Source organism: Oryzias latipes, chromosome 15, assembly GCF_002234675.1.
Source record: "Oryzias latipes chromosome 15, ASM223467v1".
Lineage (NCBI taxonomy): Eukaryota > Metazoa > Chordata > Actinopteri > Beloniformes > Adrianichthyidae > Oryzias > Oryzias latipes.
The window spans coordinates 12,952,965-12,974,417 of record NC_019873.2 but is presented as its reverse complement, the minus strand read 5'-3'; the positions used below and the strand labels follow the sequence as shown (position 1 = coordinate 12,974,417).

Sequence of the window (21,453 nt, the reverse complement as noted above, 5' to 3'; positions counted from 1 at the left end):
TTTGTCCAACCATTTTTAATTTTTTAGATGTTCTGAAAACCAATTCTAAATCTGTGTTTAACATTCAAAGGATTTCTGTATATGATACGTCAAGGATAAAGATGTTTGTTTTGACATATTTAACCACAGGTCTGTCATCTTCCTTTGAAGGTTTTGGTCTCTGAGGCAAAGGAACAAAACTTCAAGTCAGCAATTCTGGTGCACATTAAGCATCCTGGTGCTACCAAAAGAGGAAGAAATTCAGCGGTTTAGTGTGCGAGTCCCAAGTCCTGGTAAAAGCAGAGGGTTGGGTCAGGGAGGGAATCTGAACATGAAACCAAAGTCAAATCATTCATGTGAACTAACAACAGAACTTTCACACTAGATCACTCGTGACCCTGGATGACTAATTTGGCCTGGATATGTTGAGACTGATAGCTGGGGTAACCAAGAAAGATGCCTGAAGATGGTGAGGTTGTCATGTGTCACTCCATGCTACTCCTCAGCTGTATGATATTGGGTAATCACTTAAGTAGGGCCACCTACAACTACCTTGTCTTTATGAGGAAAATTGTCTTCACCTTCTGGGATTGTTGATGTGAGGTTTGGGTGCCCTGTCTGGATGGATTCTCTCCCTGCTGTGCTCTGAGCAGATCTCTGCTCCTCTCTGAGCCAAATAAATCATTTTAGATATCCTTTAATTCTTGTTTTCTTCAGGGGTTTAATAAAATTATGTGCATTTGCACATAATTTAAGGTAGCATCTGAATGACAAAGGTGAAGATCATGGACTGGATCAAAGAAAATCCAGAAACATGGACCCAGCACCATAGATGAAGATTTGTGTGTTCACATTATCACACATTTGTCATCCTTTTTTTTAGAGGGTACAAATAGGAGAAGGAATGTGGTCACTCGTGCTGGCCACACCCATCAAATGGCTGACACTCGTTCCAGGGCATCTTTAACTGTGTGGGTGACGCTGCTGCTTCAGCTCTGTTTGGGAAATAAAAAAATCCTCTTTCTAAATAATGACAGTCCTCTGTCCAGGACAGGAAGAACAGAAATAGAAAGAAATATTGAAACAGGTTTTAAAAATATGTAATATAAATGATCAACAGGTCTTATTAATTTTTTGAAAAAGGTCCTTTGATTTTTACTTTATATAATCTGCAGACTTAACCCTTTAATGTTTTTATTTCTAGCTATGAAAAAAAAAATCACGTATGTTTTTGGTTTAGAGCAGAAGTGGTTTGAATCATATTTGCATCAATTCGATTTTTGTGCATTTTAATAGAAAAGTGGACATCTGAACATTAAATAACCTAGATCCTCTAAACTCTTTTTCTGTCATCCTCAAACAAACCATGAATGTAAATTTTATTCCTTTATATTGTCATAAAATGTATAGTTTAATTAAATCAAACTGGATGCAGAGAGAATCGGAATGAAAAACATCAGTGTTTGACTTCTTCAATTTAGTTTATTTGTAAAGCAAATCTCAGGTGCTGCACACAAAAAAAACATTCATCCATCCGTCTTCTGTTCCGGCTTTAGAGGTTATGAAGGTCAGTCGAGCCAGTCTCAGAGTAAAGGTGGGGTTCAGGGTGGACAAGTCACCAGTTCATTGACGGACTCTACACACACTGAGACACACTCACACCTTAGAGACAATTCAGAATCACCAATCAACCCGTGAAGCATGTTTTTGGACTGTGAGGAGAAGGTTGAGCACATGAAAAAAACGTGTGCATGCACAAAGAAAGCTTGCAAATTACACACAGAACCAGGTTGGGTTTCGTACCAGAACTCTCTTACTATAAGCACTTTGCGTTATATTTTTATATGAAAAGTGCTTTATAAATAAAGTTTGATTTGATTTGATTTGATAAGGCAACAGTGCTAACCACTACACCCTATGAAACCAAGAACGTAAACGGTTTATGATTGCTATGTTCATTCCTGCAACAGAAAATAACACACATATTAATGCTTACATGTGTGTCAATATTAGTTGGCATGCTGAATTCATGTAGAATTCCACTGGATTACTCCATCAAAAGAGCAGATCCCCATTGTCTCACTGGCGCCCCCTACAGAGCCATCAATGCTGCTGGAACATCTGCCCTTCTCATCCAAACCAGTGGTTTCCCATGCACTCCCTGTTCCAGGGAACGCCACAGAGCCAGCACCAGTCTGCCTGGCACAGAGCACAATGCATGTGCATGCAGCCGCCTGCAGGTGGAGACAGCACCTGGTGTTAGTCTGACTCACCAGACAGCAGGTGTGACACTAGGACAGCTCACCATTTCTCTCCACAGGGACTGAACAATTGGGGCAGGGCTTGGTCATCTCCTGAATAAGACGTTGGGATGCCTGCTCCCACCTGCCCCGCCGAGACGCCTCCTCGTCCACCACAAAGCCCTGGACGGGGGAGTGGTTAACAGATGAAGGTCTTTATCACGGCAATGTCATCACAAAAAGGATCTTCTTTCCTGACCTGCTCCACATCACCCATAGGCGGGGCTTGGCATGCCCTGCACTCCCCCTGATGGTAGGCCTCCCTGCACTCCCTACAGAAGACAAAGCCACAGCCCAGCTGTCTCTCACACTCCACCCTCCTGCAGGGGTCAGAGGGCAGGAGCCCCGCCCCACAACCAGGTGCCGGACACATGAGTCCTCCCATTTTCAGTAGGCACTCCTCAGTGGCATATTGCTGGTACCGTGCATACTGTAAGATACAGATAGAGAAAGAGGACTGAGACCGCAAGTTACCTGTGCACAGGTGGGAAGGATTGAGTCTCTTCCTTTGTGTTACAAGTGAGATTTACCTACATCACATTGTAGAGTGAATATTTATTTTTATAGCAGGTATATTTTTACAAAAAGAGTTTGTTTCTTCTTTTATTGTGTGATAGTTTATTTTGTGATTTAATTCTATGAAAAAAAGGTCCGTCTAAAAAACATTGGCTTATTTGCACATGGCCGCAGCAGCTGCTTTTTGATGAAAGCTCTTTGTCAGCCAATCACAGGGCAGCATGAGGACCTGCTGAAACTCCGAGTGCACATCACTTTGGAGCAGCATCATCCCCTAACGTCCGTGTGTCAGCAGGCCGAGCTGGTGGGTGCTGCATCAAAGCTCAGAATGGTGGTGATGAAGAGTCCTGGACCTGCTGGGTGCCCATGAGGTCACCTACACAGTTTCAATAGCGGCTCATCCCTCTTCCGTCATCATCAGAGCCTCTGAACTCCAGCGGCTTGTCTTCAACGTGGGTGTCAGAGCCCTTGTGCTCAGCATGTGTTCCTGATGCTGTGGCAGAGAATCTGAGGTGCACTTACCTGGTCGTCACCCAGAACTCTGAAATGGTGCAGCTCTTTGATCAGCGAGTCCTCACAGCCCGCTGTAGACACAAACGCAGCGTCTTTACACACATACAGATCGGATTCACGCTTGTGCTCTCACTCTTGTTTAAATGTTGACAAAAGGTGTTTTGTCTGGTTCAGGTGAGTACCTGCCTACATCCATGCCGCTCACAGTCTATTCCAGCTAGTGACTCATGTTCTTCATCAATGTCCAGGACTAATTTGCCCACATTTTACATTTTTGATTTGGGTCATCAGACTGTTGTTTTTGATTCTGACCTGTTTTTTTCCCCAGACTTAGGATCACAGACAACTGGTTATAGGCTGAAATCTTCTTTGGATTTCTAAAGTTCATGATCCTTCATGTCTACTGACCACCAACTGGAGTGAGGTGCCTCAGACCTCTAGATGCACCTCCAGCAGGAAAAGCCCTTACCTCATTCATGTTTCACTCCAATTTTTGCAGATGAAACTAACCAAGGCTTTTGGTGAGAATAGAAAAAAAATAACATTTTATTACTGTTTGTGTCATTTCCTAGCAGTTTGTTGGAAATTTTGTCTTGTAGAAAGTAAATCCCAGATGTTGAGAAACTTTCTAATTGAAATTACGTTTTATTAAGAACTCTGTTGTCATCCATCTTTGATTATAGCTCAGCTATATGCAAATTGGTAGAGACAGTTGAAACAAAGCTGAAAAAGTACAGGCATTTTCCTGGTATTGGGATTTTCCCAGTCATGAGTATACTACTGTCATTTCATAGAACAGGTACCAATGCCCTGACATGTTTACTTCTGTAAACTCTTCAAGTTCCATTTTAAATGATACTCTCAAGTCCTGAGTTGTTGCTGTTTTTCGGGAGTCCACAAACTTTTACAACACAAGTTACAGACAAGTTACAGTCTGGGTCTCCCTGTGTCGGTCCCCAGCCTGGATAAAATACAGGGTTGTGTCGGGAAGGGCATCCGGCATAAAAATCTCTCCCAAACCACATGTTTGAATCAGTCAAAGCTGATAAACTGTTGCAACCCCTGAAGGGATGTGCTGAAAAGTGAACAACAACAACCCAGGTTGTCAAGTAAGGGAACTGAGACTCCTTCATCAAGTCTTCAGATTACAAGCCTGCTTATTTTGGTCAGAGTTCTGTCAGCTGTCTAGGATCACAGTTAGCCTTTTATTTGGTTTCCATCCACAGCCCAGTGGGCAAATCTGAAAGGTTAACCAGAAACGCAAGACCAGCCCCCCTATCCTCTGTTATCAGGGTCCATGTTTGTGAGTTTGAACCACCATGAAGGGCTCAACAGGCTCTCGTTACTCTGGAGAGCCATTGAATCTGAGCCAATGACCATAAACAGTTTTTTCCTCAGTACCAGGCGGGGACCAGAAGGTTCTGATTTGACCCTTTGCCTGAGGAACCATAGGCTGGTTCCTATATTTGTTGGCTATTTCCGTAGCACCAAAGTTATCAAGCCAAGGTTTGCCAAGGAAGAGGCTTCTCCACCTGACCTCTTCACCTCCAAGGTTAAATTGTGAACAATAGCAGAAATGTTACCAATAAAAGTAAACAGAATCGTGAACAATATTGTGTGTACAAATGGAATGTGCATTTTTAGTACAAAAAAGTACACCCAAGGAGGCATATGTTCATTTCTTCTTTGCTTTGGGGTGTGGTCTGTTCCTGTTTGTTTTGGTCTTTATTGTCCTCCACCACCCAATAATAACAGTCAAAACAGGTGATGTGGTGAAGGAGGTGAATCTTTCAGCATGGTGGTGACTGTACCACAGCTCCAAATCTTAGACACCTCCTAAAAAAAAAGGAAAACGCAGTTGGTGGTCTTTTGTGCTGAGTTATTGATGCTTCGGTGAGAGGGATTGTTTACGGAATACTACACCAAGATTTAGTAAATCTGTTCACTTTTGACGGAACCTCTGGAGAAGGACACGAGCAACTCTTTAGCTGTGTTGTTGTTGTTTTTTAGGATTGTCTTCATGTACTTCACTTTATTAACTTCACACTGTGGGCATTTCTGGAAATGGTTACTCAGCTTAGAAGCACAGAAAGGTGCTGGTGGGCTTTGGAAACAGTTGCAGGCACAGAGGAAGTCCACATGGACATCTTGTAGCAGCAGCAAAGCTGTGAATGCGAATGACGACCCTGTAGGTGTAACTCTGACATGCAAACGGTCACCACACTGACCCCCCGCTTCTCACCTGCACACGGCAGAGAGTATCCAATCGCAGCGTGGTGAACAAACTGTCGCTCGTTCAGGCGGCTCTGACAGTACAGACGGAAACAGTCCAGACATATCACATGGCGCTCTGAGCACTGGAAGACCAGGACCACGCCCCTAAAAGACAAAAGAAAACCATACGTGAGAGTGAGTTTGTGCTTAGGTGGGCCAAACTGCAGTTTGAAGTGTCAGAGCAAAGTAATGACATTCAAATTTACAGTTAAAGTTAAAGATAAAGTTATTTTTTCAATTTAATGTTCATTTTCATGTTTATGTCAGCTGGCATGATTCAACCCCCGACTTCATACAGGTTTCCACACATAAAATCATGTGCAAACTTGACAACGTGTCCAAAAACAAGTTTCACTTGATTTTTTTTTAACGAATAGTTTCAGTAAAATACCGCTTGCAAGAATCCATCTAGTGTGTTTGCCTTTGATGAGTGTGCTTTGCGGGTGTTTGTGGCAGAACACACTGAGGAATAGATAGTAGTGCACGAAATGTGATTTCCAAACATGAAACAGGATTGCCGCAGTTTTGTGTCTTCATTTAGCTAGATGTTCACCGACACAACTTTCCACACAAATACATGAAGCTAGAGTTTCAAAGAGGAGATGGAGACAACATGAAAGGAGATGGAGAGAATGCATCTTTTTAATTCATGTACTTTGGATGTGGACTTATAATCGTGTTTGTGTCCCATTTTCCACTTTAGATAGTGTGGTTTTGCTACGATTGCAGATTGGCTCTATATAGGTCACGTAAACAAACGTCACATGCAATTCTGACCTAAATCCATCGCTAAATCCATATATCTCTGCAGAATACTAAATCACAGCGAAACAGGAAGTGCTCAGCGCTGCTGCATGTGTGTTACATGATGTCGGTGCAGGCGATGCAGGGGACGTTTTTATTGTTGATCATGACGAGGTCCAGAGCCACAGAGACGTCATCATCCGAAGTTGGATGAGAAGCACACTTCATGTAGAACTCCTGCAACCATAAAAGCACATACGCAGCTTATTTTCCTCATTCAACAGGAAGTCTGCTACGCAATTACTTTGAGTAAAAGCTTTTTCAAAAATCGGGGATGAAGAGAAGACAATTTTGCAAAATCTTAAGGATTTAGAAGTCATTTGCAAAGACGAGTGAACCAAAATTCCTCCCAATTTTGTGCAGAAACCTGCTCATCAACGACAGGGAAAGTCCGGCCTGTCTGCTTGCTAATAAAGGTTTTGCCACAAAGCAGTTAGTATTTTCGGCAAGTGGGTTTAAATACTTATCTCCCTCAATGAAATCCAAAGAAATTTCTACTTTCAAGTTGATCTCTTGATTTTCTGTCTCTCACTGTTCAAATGAATCTACCATTAAAATGACAGACTGTCAATTTCTTTTTAAGTAGGCAAACCAAAAAAGAAAATCAACAAGAAATCAAATACTTATCTCCTTCACTGTATACTTCTTCTAACAGGAAGTCAATGAAGACATAAGCGGGCATTTAAAAAGGAAGGTATCGCCTTTTCGAGAAAAAACAAGCATATTAATCCGACATCTCGTTATTTTCTGATAGAGGACATCTGATAATCCTTTCTAAAAATGGCTCGAGACCTCAGATAACAAAGGGATTTGGTGGCATGTAAGCAGGCTCACTGGGAACTAAAGGAAATCACCACCAAACACCAGAGTTCACAATTTTCTCACAAAAAACCCAGCTACCAATGTTATGCTCCGGCCTTACCCCTTCATTGCCACAGCATCCTTCCGACTGGCAGTTTCCATGGATACGTCCAGGAATTAGAACATCATCCCAGCAAGATGGCCCCTGACAAAGACAGAGATCCTCAGTGAGACATCAGCTCCCGCAGTTCAGAGTTAAGTAACTGAGCCAGGTTAGTTCACTAGGAAACCACTGGGTAACACAAACATTAACTCTGAACACAAATCCAGTGTGGTCGTCTGACTGGAAGATGACCAATGAATCTTCTTCTATGATGGGCAAATTTCCACAATTGAGAGTTGTGTTAATCCCGCCATTTTGATGGTCTCATGCTCCTTTTCTGAACAAAAACTTGTTGAATTTAGAAATACCAAAAAAGGAAGTCAGTGGGGACATAAAAAAAATCTAAACACTATTAAACTCCACATACAGTTTAGTAAACGTTACCAAGGTGGCCTGAGAAAAGAGAATTTCAAACTACAACACAAAACCTGGGTTTTTCTGAACAGTAACACAGGATGTGCTGCTCTTACCCTGCTCAGTGTGAGCGCTGTCTGTTTGCAGGTCCGGCATCGAACCCGGAGTTTTCCAGGCTGAATGGACCTGCAGGTCTTACAATAGACAAAGAAAGAACTGCGGCTACGCACACCTGTACACACACAGAGAGCTGGATTACTGCAAAGACTCACCGGTGCACAACGGTATAAGACCTGTACTACTTTTCACAACTTGAAATGCTGACTCAAGAGCGCCCTCTCTGTCAGGTGACTGTAATACGGCTCTCATGTCTCACCTGCACAAACTCCGCAAACACACCTGCATGCACATCTGTACACCCACAAACATACCTATACACACCCAGACATACAAGTACATGTACTTACTTGTCCCAGGTATAAGTTCACCTTCCTCCTGTAACCTTTGTCCTCCATCCCCCATCTCTCCATCCTTTAGGGTACCTGTGAGGTCTGCGGGGGTGGCGGGGAGGCGTGAGGAGCTCAGGTCCAGCCTTGTAAGGCTCTCTTGCTCCTCCTCGCTGCCTTGAGGTTCCTGAAAGAGCAGCAGTTGAGAGGAGGACGATCTTGAAGGGGGAGGGACCACGTGAACGGTGCTCTGCTCTGGGAGGTCACAGCTCTAGGAGGAGAGAGAGGAGAATATGGTGTTTAGTTCTCAATATCACCTCAAAAAGTCTTCAAAGTACAACCTAACAAAGCTTCAGCTCAATCTGAATCTCCACAGGCTTTTATTTTGAAGGAGCTACAACCATGAGAGTAGCCTCAGATTTCATGACAGCCTCTGGTTTTTGAGGATATCTCCCTGTTTTCAAAAGGATCCACACGAAGACTTTTCAGAAGATTTCTTCAAATGTGGCGTCAAGACTTTATCATTTTTTGATTCATTCAGATGGTGTCTATCGGTGAACCTGCCTCCTAACGTTGAGATGTCCTGACCTGTGGGGCCAAACTGAGCTGAGTCGCAGGTTTCCTGCTTGGACACAAGAAGTTCCTGCGTCCTTCATTTTCCCAGCAGGCAGCAGCCTCACCTGCAGGGAGGAGGTGCTCTGCAGCTCCCTCCCAGCAAAAAGCACCCTGAGCTGCTCCGGGGGGACGCCCTGCTGACTCCCCACCACCTTCTTCAGCTCGGCAACACTCGCCCCCTCCTGGAGCTCCACGGCCACACCGGGGCCAAGGTTGTAGCGCACGAACACTGCGGACACAGCATGGAAGACTGCTATGAAATCTCATGCAGACACCATTCATGGAGATCACAGATCTTACTTATTGATTCATTTTTCAGCGTATCACACAGAAGTTGTATTGTAAATTGGTTTTCTGTTTGAGGGCATGACCTGTGTCACCTCTGCAAACAGAAACACAAAGCGGAGGGTTTAGATTTATAAACACAAGGGAAAATTTCAAACCATCAAACAAACCTGTTTGAGCAAAAGAATTTAAAAAACAGTTGTTCCACATTCCTGTGAATGACGAAGTTGTTTGTTATGGATATTGGTCGTAGTTTCCCCAAAAAAAAAAAAGTTATGGAAGTGTAGGAATTTCTGCCCACCTCTGAGTTCATTCCGTTTGAAAGACGACAAAACGTCAGGGGAACCAAAAACTTGAACAAAACGGCACTGTATAAAACAACCAATCAATAAATCAGTGAATTTTATCCAATCACATTGCACCTAGTTGGTGCAGCCACCTTCTACTAAATTTCCCTGAGGCTTTAAGAACCAACTGAGCACGCTCAAGTGCAACAGCCAATCAGATCTGGAGTTTGTAGTGCCAGGGCCAATTATAATGTGAGTGAGACATCTAACTGCCATGTGGCTGAGTCAAACCTCCTCACAGCGTTGAAGAATAAAATTCCTCAAAGACTGAGATGGTTCTACCTCCTGAGGAGAAACGGGAAGTTGATTTCACAAAACAGGAGTCTGATCAATATAAAATAATGTCATCTACTGTCATAAAACTGGGATTCCCTAAACTGTTTGGGTCAAAGAACAACAACTTCTGTTTTCTGAGTTAGTGAAAGAAAATTGGAAGTCATCCAAGACTTGAAATCTTTGAAACTACACTGAACAAAAATATAAACGCAACAGTTTTGTTTTTGCTCCCGTTTGTCTTAAGCTGATTTCAAAGATCTGAACATTTCCTACAAACACAAAAATAACAATTTCTTTCAAATATTGTCCATAAAATCCGTCTAAATCTGTGATAGTGAGCACTTCTCCTGAGATAATCCCTCCCACCTCATAGGTGTGCCATATCAAGATGCTTTTTCCTCAGCATGATCTTTGCACAAGTGTGCCTTAGACTGGCCTCAATAAAAGGCCAGTCTGAAATGTGCCGTTTTGCTTTATTGGGGGTCTGGGGACTCAGAAAGCCGGTCAGTATCTGGTGTGACCAACATTTACCTCATGCAGTGCATCTCCTTCACACAGAGCTGATAAGGTTTGCGATTAAGGGAATGTTGGCCCACTCCTCTTCAATGGCTGTGTAAAGTTGCTGGATGTTTGCAGGAACTGGAACACGCGGTCGTATCCGCTGATCCAGAGCATCCCAAACATACTCAATGTGTGACATGTCCGGTGACGATGCTGGCCACGCAAGAACTGGGATGTTTTTCCAGCTTCCAAGAATTGTGTTCAGATCCTTGCAACACAGGGCCGTGCAATATCATGCTGCAACATGGGGTGATGTTGTTGGATGTATGGGATACAACGGCCCACCGGGTCTCTGTGCATTCAAAATGCTGTCAATCAAATGCACCTCTGTTCTGTCTGACATGTCCAGTAAAGAGAATGAGTCAGGATTTATTCGTGAAGAGAGCACTTCTCCATGTGTCATGTGAGCATTTGCCCTCTCAAGTCGGTTATGACAACAAACTGGAGTCGGGCTTTAGCATCGATGAGGACAACAAGCATGCAGATGAGCTTACCTGAGATGGTTTCTGTGGAGATTTTTTGGGGTTTTGCGAACCAATTGTTTCAGCAGCTGTCTGAGTGGCTGGTCTCAGATTCTCTTGAAAGTATACATGCCACCTGACAATCTGATGAACTCTGTGCAGAGAAGATGGGTTGCACTGCATGCCGCAAATGTTGGTCAAACCAGATACTGACCGGCTTTCTGAGTCCCCAGACCCCCAACAAAGCAAAACGGCACATTTCAGACTGGCCTCTTTTTGAGGCCAGTCTTTTGTGCAATAATCATGCTGTCTAAACAGCATCTTGATATGGCACACCAGTGAGGTGAGATGGATCATCTCAGCAAAGCAGAAGTGCTAAATATCACAAATGTAGGCAGTTTTGTCAGCAATAATTGAAAGAAATTGTTATATTGTGTATGTAGAAAATGTTTCAGAAATTCAAGTTCATCTCATGACAAAAATGACCAATGGAAATGTTTTCTGTGCTTCATACTAGTGTTGGAAGCATTTTGACAATGCCATATTCTATTAGCTGCAACAAAACGTTCTAATCAAGTATGTCAAACAAACAGCACTGAGGCCTAAAAGAACATGCACAGACACAAGTACAGGCAGCCATGAGGTCATGGTTACCTTCAGCAGAGCTATGATATGGGAAATTCTGACTAAAACTCATCACAAATTATTCTGTTCAAACGCTCACAGAGTTGATCTGCAGCAGTTTTCTCTGGGAGTTTAGAAATGAATATTAGATTAGAGACAGACTTGTTAAACAAAAACTTGTGGATTAAGAAAGACGGCTTAAATAAAGGTTTAATGGCAAAATGGAAATCCAGAGCTGTGTTTTTACTGTCAGGATCATGTTATTTTAATGAGACAGTCAGAGCAGTATTATAAGACAACACGAATTTGTAAAAGTCTGTAAACAAACTGTATTCCTTTATTATTTTTACTGCTATTTTTGTGCATTACTTGTGGTGTTTGTGGTATTGTGCCAACTTGGAAATGTACATAAATTACAGAAGTGTCACGCTGAAGCGGATTTATTTGGGAAGAAGTAGACGGTCACATAAGGTTAAGCCAACAAACAAAACATGTCCGCTTGTTTTGTTAACAAAATTCTGGGAAATCAACCATGATAAATAACTAAGCAGCTTCAACACATTCATGTTGTGTATCTGTATGTTTACAGTTTAACGCCGGTGCAAGGTCCCGGCGTCAACCCAACCGACCCCATCTTAAACCCGCGCTTAATGTTGGCCCGGGACCGATCTAACTGACGGGAACGCGGACAGACCAGATAAGATCAGCGCGATTGGTCAGTCGAAGATATCCCGGTTTGGAACTGGGGACCCGGTTCGGAACTCACCGATCATCAGCCTTCTCATTCGCTAAGCATTCTGGGAGCTGTAGTACATTTTCTCCTATGTTTCCGGCGTCGGTCCGCTGTACAGTGTGACGTAAACAACACCGGAAGTGTATGTACTTAACAAAAAACACGATTAAAATTCAAACTCTGACGATGAATAAACTCAACAGCCATTCAGTGGTTGTTTTTGAAACATCTAGAAAATAGCAGCTGGTACTAAATATCCACTACAGTCGATCTTTGATCGGAAAGGTTGGATGACTTATCCATGTGTCCTCAGTGACAGCAGATCCTGGCGCGCGCTCCTCAGCCGGAACCTTCTACAGGATACAGATAAAGTCAGCTTGCACTCGATTATTTTGAAATATTGGCTTATTTAAAGGGTGTATGTATGCAGATTGTCTCCCATGTGCTCTATAGCTGTGGTTTGACTTTGGATTAACCTTTATGTTCTGCCTAAATTTAAAGCTGACTGGATCTACAATTGATGGTATCCCCAAAAATTCCCTGTGGCTCCGTGCTTCCATGTGTGCTCCTCCTGCTGGAGGCAGGAAGTAAAAACAGCCTGGATAGAAGTTTATTCCAAAGACGAGACAAACATGTCAACAGCTTTATTCTATTGGCAAACACGATACAATGAAAACCACCATCACCCCCCCACTGCAACAAACCAACACAACACTGGTCTAAACTGTAGACAGGAGAGGTGTCAGAAACAAAACTGGAACATGGTGGGAGGGACTGAGTGTTTTTGTCTCTTGGTGAAAGGGGGGGGTCATAGGCATTGAGACCAAAATAAATATGTCACCATTAAATTAACTCCAAGCCAACTCTTTTTCAATAACTGTTCCTGGGCGGGCACAGGAAAAGCTTTTATTTTGGTGAGAGCTGCTCCAAATGAACGTGGAGTCCAGAGGCTTGAACTGACCAAACATCTGTCCCAGTTCATCAGCATGCTCCATACACCGTGGCGGGAGCTGGAGAACACGAAGAACACCTTTATATGTGAGGAGGAGCCAATGCTGTCATGACAACTTTGTTTCTGGAACATCAGAACATTCCACCTTACCAACAGACGTCTTAGGACCCGACAAGATAGTTTTCTCTGAGGAGCGCCGGGACACATCCCTCGGACTCCAGCGTGGATTTCTGCTAGAAGCTTTTATTTTGAAGAATAGAACACCCATTTCTGCCTGCTGATGATTAAACTGTTGTTATAGTAACCAAGATTGACTGGCCAGCCAGATAACAAAGAACACCGTCAGCCAATCAAAACACAGCATCAGCAGCCTGGCTGGCCTAATCAGCCCAATCCACTGGAGCGAGGTAGGGAAAACTGCCAACAGGGACAGAAAGTTCTTCTGACCATCAATCAACTAAATGGATCAAAAGTTGGATAACTGCTCACGGGTCCGGTGTCGATGCAGTTTTGGACCTGCTCGTCGTTTAAAGGACCAGTTTTGTGGATGAAAACCACAGATGATCGATCCAATCGTGTTTCACAGCGGCAAACTGGTTTGATGATCCAGCTTCATTTCCCATGATGCCTTTGGGAAACGGCAGGTGCCGCCATACAGGTGAAAGGGAGGTAAAAGGGGAGGGCAATTGTGTATGTTTGAATCTAATTACATTACTCCATACGCAAAGCTAAGTGTCAGTTCTGACCATACAGGTGTGACCGTATGCGGCATCCCCACCTGATGACCATTTTAGGATATCCTGCTGCTATTTACACCAAAGAGGAAGAAACCATTTTCAGTTCCTGAGACCTGGACAACCAGAACGGGTCCAGAACATTTCTGAGTTTCAACTTTTTTCGAGAATTGGTTCCACAACACCCCGGAACCAGTCAATACTTATGCCTTATCCTCAAACCGGTCCAATCCAGTTCAGAGCAGGGGGGGTGGGGGAGTCACTCTGAGTCCGACTCGAGGGGCGCGGTTTCGTCCAGGATAGGTCTCTTCTGACGCTTTGCGGTGACCTGGCCGTCCTCGAGGTGGGCTTTCTTGTGACGTGAGAAACTGGACGAGTGCATGAAGGTCTTGTTGCAGGCTGAGCAAGTGTAGGTCTTGGTCTTTGAGGGGGGGAGTCCAGGCGTGGGGTGAAGCTGCTTCCCTCGGGCGCCAGCGCTCGTCCTGTGGGTCTGCTGGTGTCGTGCCAGACTGGAAGCGTGGCTAAACTGCTTCCCGCATTGGGTGCAGACATGGTGGCCCATTCCTTCTACGCCGCACATCTCGTCGTCTTCAGAGGACTGGCCCCGCCTGCCAGCCCGGCCCCCCCGGCGACGTCGGTTCTTCTTGCAGAGGGTGTAAAAGTTGGGCTTATCCCGTGAGCAGAGCTTTAGGCGGATCTTGAGGTCAGATGAGCTCTCACCCAGGTTCTCCTTGCCGGGCGTGTAACTGTCCAGCAGCTCTTTCACGTGGGTCACCTGGTGCTTGGACAGCTGTGTGGACGTCCTGAAGGTCATGTCGCACTGTGGACAGGCGTAGAACTTGTCTGTGCCATGGCTTTGGATGATGGCGGTCGCGACGTGCTGCTTCTTGGCCTTCTTGTTCTTGCCGCAGAGGCGCAGGGTGGCCACACCAGTGCTGAAGGGGGCGTCCTTGGGTATGCCTTTCCCCTTCTTGTGGATGAGGCGGTGGCGGGACAAGCTGGAGCTGTGGTTGAACTCCTTGCCGCAGATGTTGCAGGGGTGGATGCGCCGCTTCCCGTGTAGCCGCAAGTGACTCCCCAGCATCCTGCAGGAAAACAAACACAGATTACACCTGCAGCACTCAAGACTTCTTAAGCCCACAGCAAGCCATTGATACTCAGATTTTGGATTATATATAAAAAAAAGGGTTATCTTTTGTAATGACTAACAATACAAACAGCTTAAACACAAAGCATGGACGCCTGTAAATGTTCAGAAATTGGTATGGCAAAAAAAAAAAAAAAAAGATTTATAACCCACAGACATATAGTAGTATTTTATGTGTTGTTTTTGTGCAAATAGTTTTAAGGTTTTGCTCAGATGTATGCACTCCTGCTGAAGGGATGAAAGTGTTGGCAGCACACCTCTGCATCACATTAGTATTTGTCAGAGAAGAAAAAAAGAACATCACTGCAGTGGATTCTGATCAGTGTGTTGGTCTAATGGAGCAGTACATGCTGTGCTTTTAAGTTGAAAAGAATGCTGGTGGTACACTTTTATTTTGGGGGATAAAAAAGGAAGCTTTTTCTCTCTTCTTGGTGGGTTCTCAATTAACCGCTCACTTTTAGTCAGTGCTGCATTGTGCTGCATTCAGGTACCAAACAGGTGTGGGAAATTCCATATAGATTTAAAAACATTTAAAGGGCCTATATCATGCTGTTGTTAAGCCTTTCAGAGTAAAGTATGTCCATATTTGATAATATATTACCTTAGACAAATAACATTTTTATATGAACTACGAGTTATTTTGAGTTATTTTCAGTTGATTTTCCTACCAGGAAGTAGGACGACTCCATCTCTGAGGCACCGGCTTTCACTCCGTGCGGGTGCCGCTCATTTCATGACGTCAACCTAGAGTCGCCCATGAAAACAAACAACATCCGAACTTTTGCAAAGATGGATGTCCATATTGTGGAGCCTGGCAAGATGGTTTTGCAGATCACCACATGCTCCGTTTAGAAAGTGTGTGTGTGTGTGTTAGCTGGGGGCGGTGCTGGCAGCGAGGGGCTGTTCCCCACTTATCTACATGAGGATCCAATCGTTTTCGTGGGGTGGGAGGGGCTGTTTTTGGACGAATACTCAGATGTGTGAACGGATCAAAATACAACTTTGGGGTTTTTCTTCGTGAGGTATGAACATTATATACAATTAAAAGCTCAAAAAAGTTGATTTTGCATGATATAGACCCTTTTTTTACTCCCATTATTTTGAGTCATGGTGGTCTAAGTCACTCAAAAATCTATTGCGAGCCATTTATGGGCCGCCATTTGAAAAGCTCCACCCCACAAGAAAGACTGACCTGACCACCAGCTGATCACATGTAGGGAACCTTTAATAATCAGTCTACTCACAGTAACACAAGTGCCAAGCTTCCCAAAGGTAGAACCGGATAGTTTTTACTGAACCAATCTCTGCAAGCAGAACAGCTTTTGAGATCAGGAAACCTCCACAGACGCTGGAGGCGGAGCGTTTGGCACCACTGAATGACAGGCTGGGGTTCTGATGGGCGGCGTTTCTTATCTTGGAAAAACATATCAGATCCTCAGGTTAAACCCTCCCACAGAGGAGACCTGTGTACGTACCGGCTGCCTTTAAAGCTCATCCCACAGTGGGGGCAGGTGTAGCGGGCCTCTTGGTGGGCGGGCTCTAAAGCTCGCTTGGCGGCAGGGGGTGTCCCACCCTTGCCAGTGTGCGTCTGCTGGTGGCGGTACAGGCTGGAGGCGTGGCTGTAGCTCTTCCCACAGAAGCTACAGCGGAACTGCCGCTCCACTGGCTCGTAGTCCGCCTGGTCCGAGTCTGCCCCGCCATCCAGGTGGCTGCTCCCCGCCTCCAGCAGAACCTCGTGTTCTACCTGCGCACTCTCATCATCCTCGTCAGAGTCTGTCTTTATCTCTACGCTCTGCTCCGTCACCTCACAGGGGTACACCTCCTCGTACGGCGCAAAGAAGGCCTCGTCCGTCTCGATCTTCAGCTGCTCGGCCGTCAGGTCTCCTGGATCGTCTGAGTCCTTCTTCACGCAAGAGATGGTGAACTTGGAGCCCACCTCCGCCCACTTCACCACGTACTCAATGGGCTGCGTGTCCAGCTCCACTGTGATGAAGTCTGCGCCCAGAGCATCTGACTCCGAAACCGCCAGCTCCACCTCAGAGTCCTCCATCCTGCACGGGCCAAGGGGCTGAAGAGCTGCAACCTGCGGGAAAGCACATTGGTCATTGATCAATGATCAGACAGGTTCGGACGGTCCAACAGGACCAACGCAGAACCGGAAACAGGCGAACTAGGTCAGAAACCTGAACACTAAAGTTGGACCAACAAAACCAGACAGCTGCTTCTATCCTGTTGCTTGAGTCTGGACAAGACTCTAATTCTCCAGAACCTTCACCTGGGAGATCAGTAGGCACACATCCCGCCGGCTCACTAGGCTCTGCAACTAAGGATGAAGGATGTTTTGTCTCATCAGAACTGTGGTCTGCATGGGACTCAGACAGAGCCATCCGAAGAAACAGGAAGCAATACAGAGAACATCAACATGTGTCGATGCCTCTGGAAAGAAATATTAGTTTGGGTCGACCGTAACCATAAAGAATACTGGAAAGGCCAGCAGAAAGATTTCCAACAGCGTACTGTAGAGGAAACAATGGAATCAAGTTACAGCAGGACACTGAAGCACAGCTGACGGATCCCCCAACAGAACTTTACCATGGACCGGTTCTATTATAGATCACAGGAGCGGCAGAGACCAGAACCAATGCAGAATAGGAGGTTCCTCACAGCTGGCAGTTATTCACTGTGGTCAGTGACGTCACCGAAATGGACTGATCGCCTTGTAGCGTCACGTGACATCCGTCTGTAAAAACACGCACCGAACCCCTTTATCGCAATGATTCACAAGCCCGACTGGTGCCTCAGCCGCGCGGGTTCACTACCGAATCGGTGAGGTAAACCGCCTATCCTCGGTAACCGCGCAGCCGCAGAAGGAGCCGCCGGGACATCCATCATCCCGAGCCCCTCACCCCAGTGTGCAGCTCGCGCGCTCGGCATCTATCTGCCGGCCGAAACCCTCGCGGGGTTTTTTTGCGCAAAGACGGACCGAACCTGCGGCTGGGCGGCGTCCAGCGTACGGCGGGGCGCGCGACAGGAAAATGGAGGTTCCTGCTGCGGAGTTCCGGCTGTCAGCGGAGAGGAAGCAACGATAGCTGCCAAAATAAAAGAGTGGGCCGCCGAACCGTAGCCCGGTTCGGTCACTTACCGAGACACAGGCGCGGCGGAACCACCGCGGACGTCACAATGCTCAGGAAGCTGAGGACGTGGACACAAAGCATTGTGGGAAAGGATTAAATGGTCGCGAACACCGGAAAGACGGAAGATTGCCTTTCACAATACGATCACGCAATTTTAAACTGAAACTAGAAAATAAAAGCACGAAAAAATGGGAAAAATACAACAGACCTGAAAATGCACCAAAAAAATTGTTTCAAGCTACAAATAGAATTTAACATTTCTACAAACAGAGAAAAAATTAGTAAAATAGAAGTGCACACTTCCCAAAACACCAGAGGACGTTCAATGAAGCTCACAGTGACCTTAACAAACAAAAATGCAGTCAAATTGGAAAAACAAATACATTTAAAAAATAGTTTAAATGGAAAGTTACACATTTCCCTTGATAAAGGAATTTTATTTTTGCCTGATGCAGCAATCTCCCGTTCACCTACGTGAACCGGCCAGGCGAGTTTCACGTTACACCTGAGGGGGGGTTTCTGTGGTGATGCCGGTTGATCAGTGAACCAGAAACCTTTGAACGGATTCGTGTTTTTCCCGGGAATCTCTCATTCTGTGTCGGTGTGGTGGATCAGCTGCGGTCAAGTTCTGTCACCGGACCCATAAAGACCAGAACTGTGATTTCTTTAAATCCACATGATTATGTTAAATAGCCACCATCAGAGCAGAGACAGTGCCGCTGCAGTTTAGTCTTCTGACGAAACTCATCAATTATAAAGGAGCTGTGCCTTGGTTGTGATCTGATTGATATGACGTGCAGCAGCAAAAATCACCTGAACTTCCTGTTTGATCTGCTCACTCAGGGCCAGTCGGAGTCAACTCCGGCCCGAACACAATGAGCTGAGGAGGAGGGTAAGTGATGGAGGACGGTCAGGAGGAGAGAAGGGAAATCAGTGGACCTGTGGAAGGGAGGGGCAGCGGTAGGTATCCGGGTCTCTGTGTCGCAGTCCGCCTCTTGAGTCCTCGGTTGGTTCCAAGCCTTTGCCGGTGCCGAACGCTCACTTCCGCCCCGTAGACACTGGTTCCAGTTTCGAGCAATTACACTTAGAATGCGCCTGCGCACTAAGCCGCCCGCGTTCCCTTCCAGTGCCACAGTCCCCGCTGTTCGTAGACACCAACAATTCAGCCTGAAACGGTTTGGTTTGGTTCGGTACCGTCTGATGTCGTGGGTCGGTACCGCTGTTAAATCTCAACTGAAGCTGGAGGGCGACGACACTGCTGCGGAGCGGAGCGGCAAGACGCTGCTGCGGCACAGACGCTGCAGCTGCGTGGCCCGCCTCCTCTCCTTACTGCTGATTGGCTAATGGACGGCGCAGCCCGCCCCTCATTGGTCAGCTCATGAAGTTGAAAGTCAAAAATTATTGCTCGCTGTCGTAAAGATTCAGAAGATGTCGCTACTGACGTTTCGTAGGTTTTGAAACATTTTAAAACTGCAGTTTAAATAAGTTTTGCAAAACAATAATAATGAAAAATAAAACCATTTACAAAAATGTAAACTTTTTTATAAACTTTATTGACAAATTGACAGAGCATAACACAATACACGACACTCATACCTAGTGTAAATTAATTTGAATAAAATACCAACTGATTATTAAACTTGCAAAGAGGTTAAAATACTTTTTTCAAAAATACTTAATAAATAAGTAAAAACAAATGTTTAAAAAACTTTTTCTAAATTATTTCACTATAAATATGTATTATTTAATAATTATTATTATTATTACTATTATTATCATTATAACGTTTGCTCGTTAAAAAGAAGCTGTTACATTGAAAATGAATTGAATTGTTAAAGTTATAGTCCCATTAGCAAAGTCTCTGAGCTTCCTTTTGAGCTCGCAGTTTTCCAGTTGCAGATGTTCTCGTCCACAAACCATGTCCAGGTTCTCCTGTTTGGTGGAGAGGTGTTCAACTTGGGAGTCAAGAATTTCCTGGCTCTGCTCCTGGATTTTTCTACTCTGGAGTTGAAACTGAAAAAGCAGCTCCTGGTTTGCTTTTCGAAGGCTGGTGTTTTCGGATTGGGAAACCTGCAGTTTTTCTTTCAGTTGGACATAATTGTCATTTTCTCCAACACCTTCCAGAGACTTCATCTTGGTCATGTCTGTCTGGTCCTGCAGCGCTTTCAGCTGCTCCCTCAGGGTTTTAACATCAATGGGGATGGCAGAGTCTTTAACTTCTCTCTTTAATTGGATGTTTTCTCAATGAAGACTTTCTAGTGTTTTGCAAACCAGCTTGTGGTTGGTCTTCAGATAAGATTTTTCCTCTTTCAGAATAGCCATTTCTTGTCTCAGGAACTGCAGTTCCTGCAGGACATCTTTGGGAGTTGGGATGTGATTTTGCCGTCTGTTAGACATCTTAGGCCCACAAAGAAGTTTAAAGTTCAGCTAAAAATCCGTTGAAAAATCAAGACGTAGTTTTTAGCTGCAGGATGTTTGCAGTAAAAATAGCTGGTAATCTGCTAAAGTCAACAGGATGAAAATGCTTTTACAAAAGCGTTTTGTAAAGCAAGTTCCACCAACCAAACAGAGTTATCCAGAGAAAAATATCAGTGGTAAATTCAACTGACGCTGATTTGGTTTCTATGGCAACTTTCTAACGTATAAAACATCAAAAACCAACGTTCACATGAGAAACCCTGTCACTGACGTCAGACGCAGCGGCAATAACTCAAATAACGAAAAACTTGGTGGTAAACTCACGCATGCTCAATAGAGTTTAAAGGGAAACATAAATAAACAAATAACACACGCACCCACGGGGAAAATACAAGCAACCCTCTCTAAATAACTCTCTCGGACTTACCATTAGACCAGTGCTTCTCAAATAGTAAGGGGGCACGATGCGATGCCAGTAGCGATTTTAGGCACAGGCAATACGGCAATTTCCCGGGGCGCAAATTTAACGGGGGAGCATGTAACAGCCTGAAACCGTGAACTGCCGTCCCTGCAGCTGCGCGCTACCGTCTTTAAGAAGGAAAAGGGGAGGGATAGTGAGCTCAGGCTGCAAGGTGGAACAGTGCGCAGAGCACAACCTCTATTGTGCAACAGCAGGATCATCAAGTGCCTTTTGATTACGGTATTTCAAAAACTCATCCTACTAATGTCATTCTTTATCTAATGTAGACATTTTGATGACGTGTCTTTATTTTCCTTAGAAATTAATTTTTTTACACCTGCCTGTCGTTGATTTGGTTTCAGTATTTGACATAAAGACAGCAGGTAATGCAGTAAAACAGCTTAACTTAATGAGATCATAAATAAACAATCCATCATTTAGAAAAAAAATCAGCACACGTTTTTTTTTTTACCTATTTCTTCAGACTAAATACGTTTAATATATTGGTGCTGCTGTGTTAATTTTTCAGATCAATTTAGATTTAATATGATTTATT

At 44.6% G+C, this 21,453-nt stretch overlaps 2 protein-coding genes across 2 annotated transcripts; both read right to left on the bottom strand.

Moving 5' to 3' along the window:
• Positions 1–1,441: 1,441 nt before the first annotated feature.
• prkn (parkin RBR E3 ubiquitin protein ligase) lies at positions 1,442–12,600 on the bottom strand. The gene is made up of 11 exons (XM_023963074.1): positions 12,086–12,600; positions 8,831–8,994; positions 8,172–8,421; positions 7,821–7,936; positions 7,309–7,392; positions 6,448–6,563; positions 5,551–5,687; positions 3,318–3,379; positions 2,479–2,709; positions 2,285–2,402; positions 1,442–2,213 (listed from the first exon to the last, which is right to left on the bottom strand). Exons 1-11 carry the CDS (start codon positions 12,102–12,104, stop codon positions 2,110–2,112), a joined length of 1,401 nt encoding a protein of 466 aa, XP_023818842.1. The 5' UTR covers positions 12,105–12,600; the 3' UTR covers positions 1,442–2,109.
• Positions 12,601–12,681: 81 nt separating this feature from the next.
• LOC111948736 (zinc finger protein 135-like) lies at positions 12,682–18,017 on the bottom strand. The gene is made up of 3 exons (XM_023963075.1): positions 17,874–18,017; positions 16,361–16,968; positions 12,682–14,823 (listed from the first exon to the last, which is right to left on the bottom strand). Exons 2-3 carry the CDS (start codon positions 16,933–16,935, stop codon positions 13,998–14,000), a joined length of 1,401 nt encoding a protein of 466 aa, XP_023818843.1. The 5' UTR covers positions 16,936–16,968; positions 17,874–18,017; the 3' UTR covers positions 12,682–13,997.
• Positions 18,018–21,453: the final 3,436 nt, after the last annotated feature.

Coding starts and splice junctions, on each gene's coding strand:
- LOC111948736 (XM_023963075.1), bottom strand. CDS start 16,935: ATGGAGGACTCTGAGGTGGAGCTGGCGGTTTCGGAGTCAGATGCTCTG. Junction 14,824..16,360: donor ATGAGCTTTAAAGGCAGCCG/GTACGTACACAG, acceptor GTTTTCCTGCAG/GATGCTGGGGAGTCACTTGC.
- prkn (XM_023963074.1), bottom strand. Junction 8,422..8,830: donor AGAGCACCTCCTCCCTGCAG/GTGAGGCTGCTG, acceptor CTCTCCTCCTAG/AGCTGTGACCTCCCAGAGCA. Junction 7,393..7,820: donor CAGCGCTCACACTGAGCAGG/GTAAGAGCAGCA, acceptor TGTCTTTGTCAG/GGGCCATCTTGCTGGGATGA.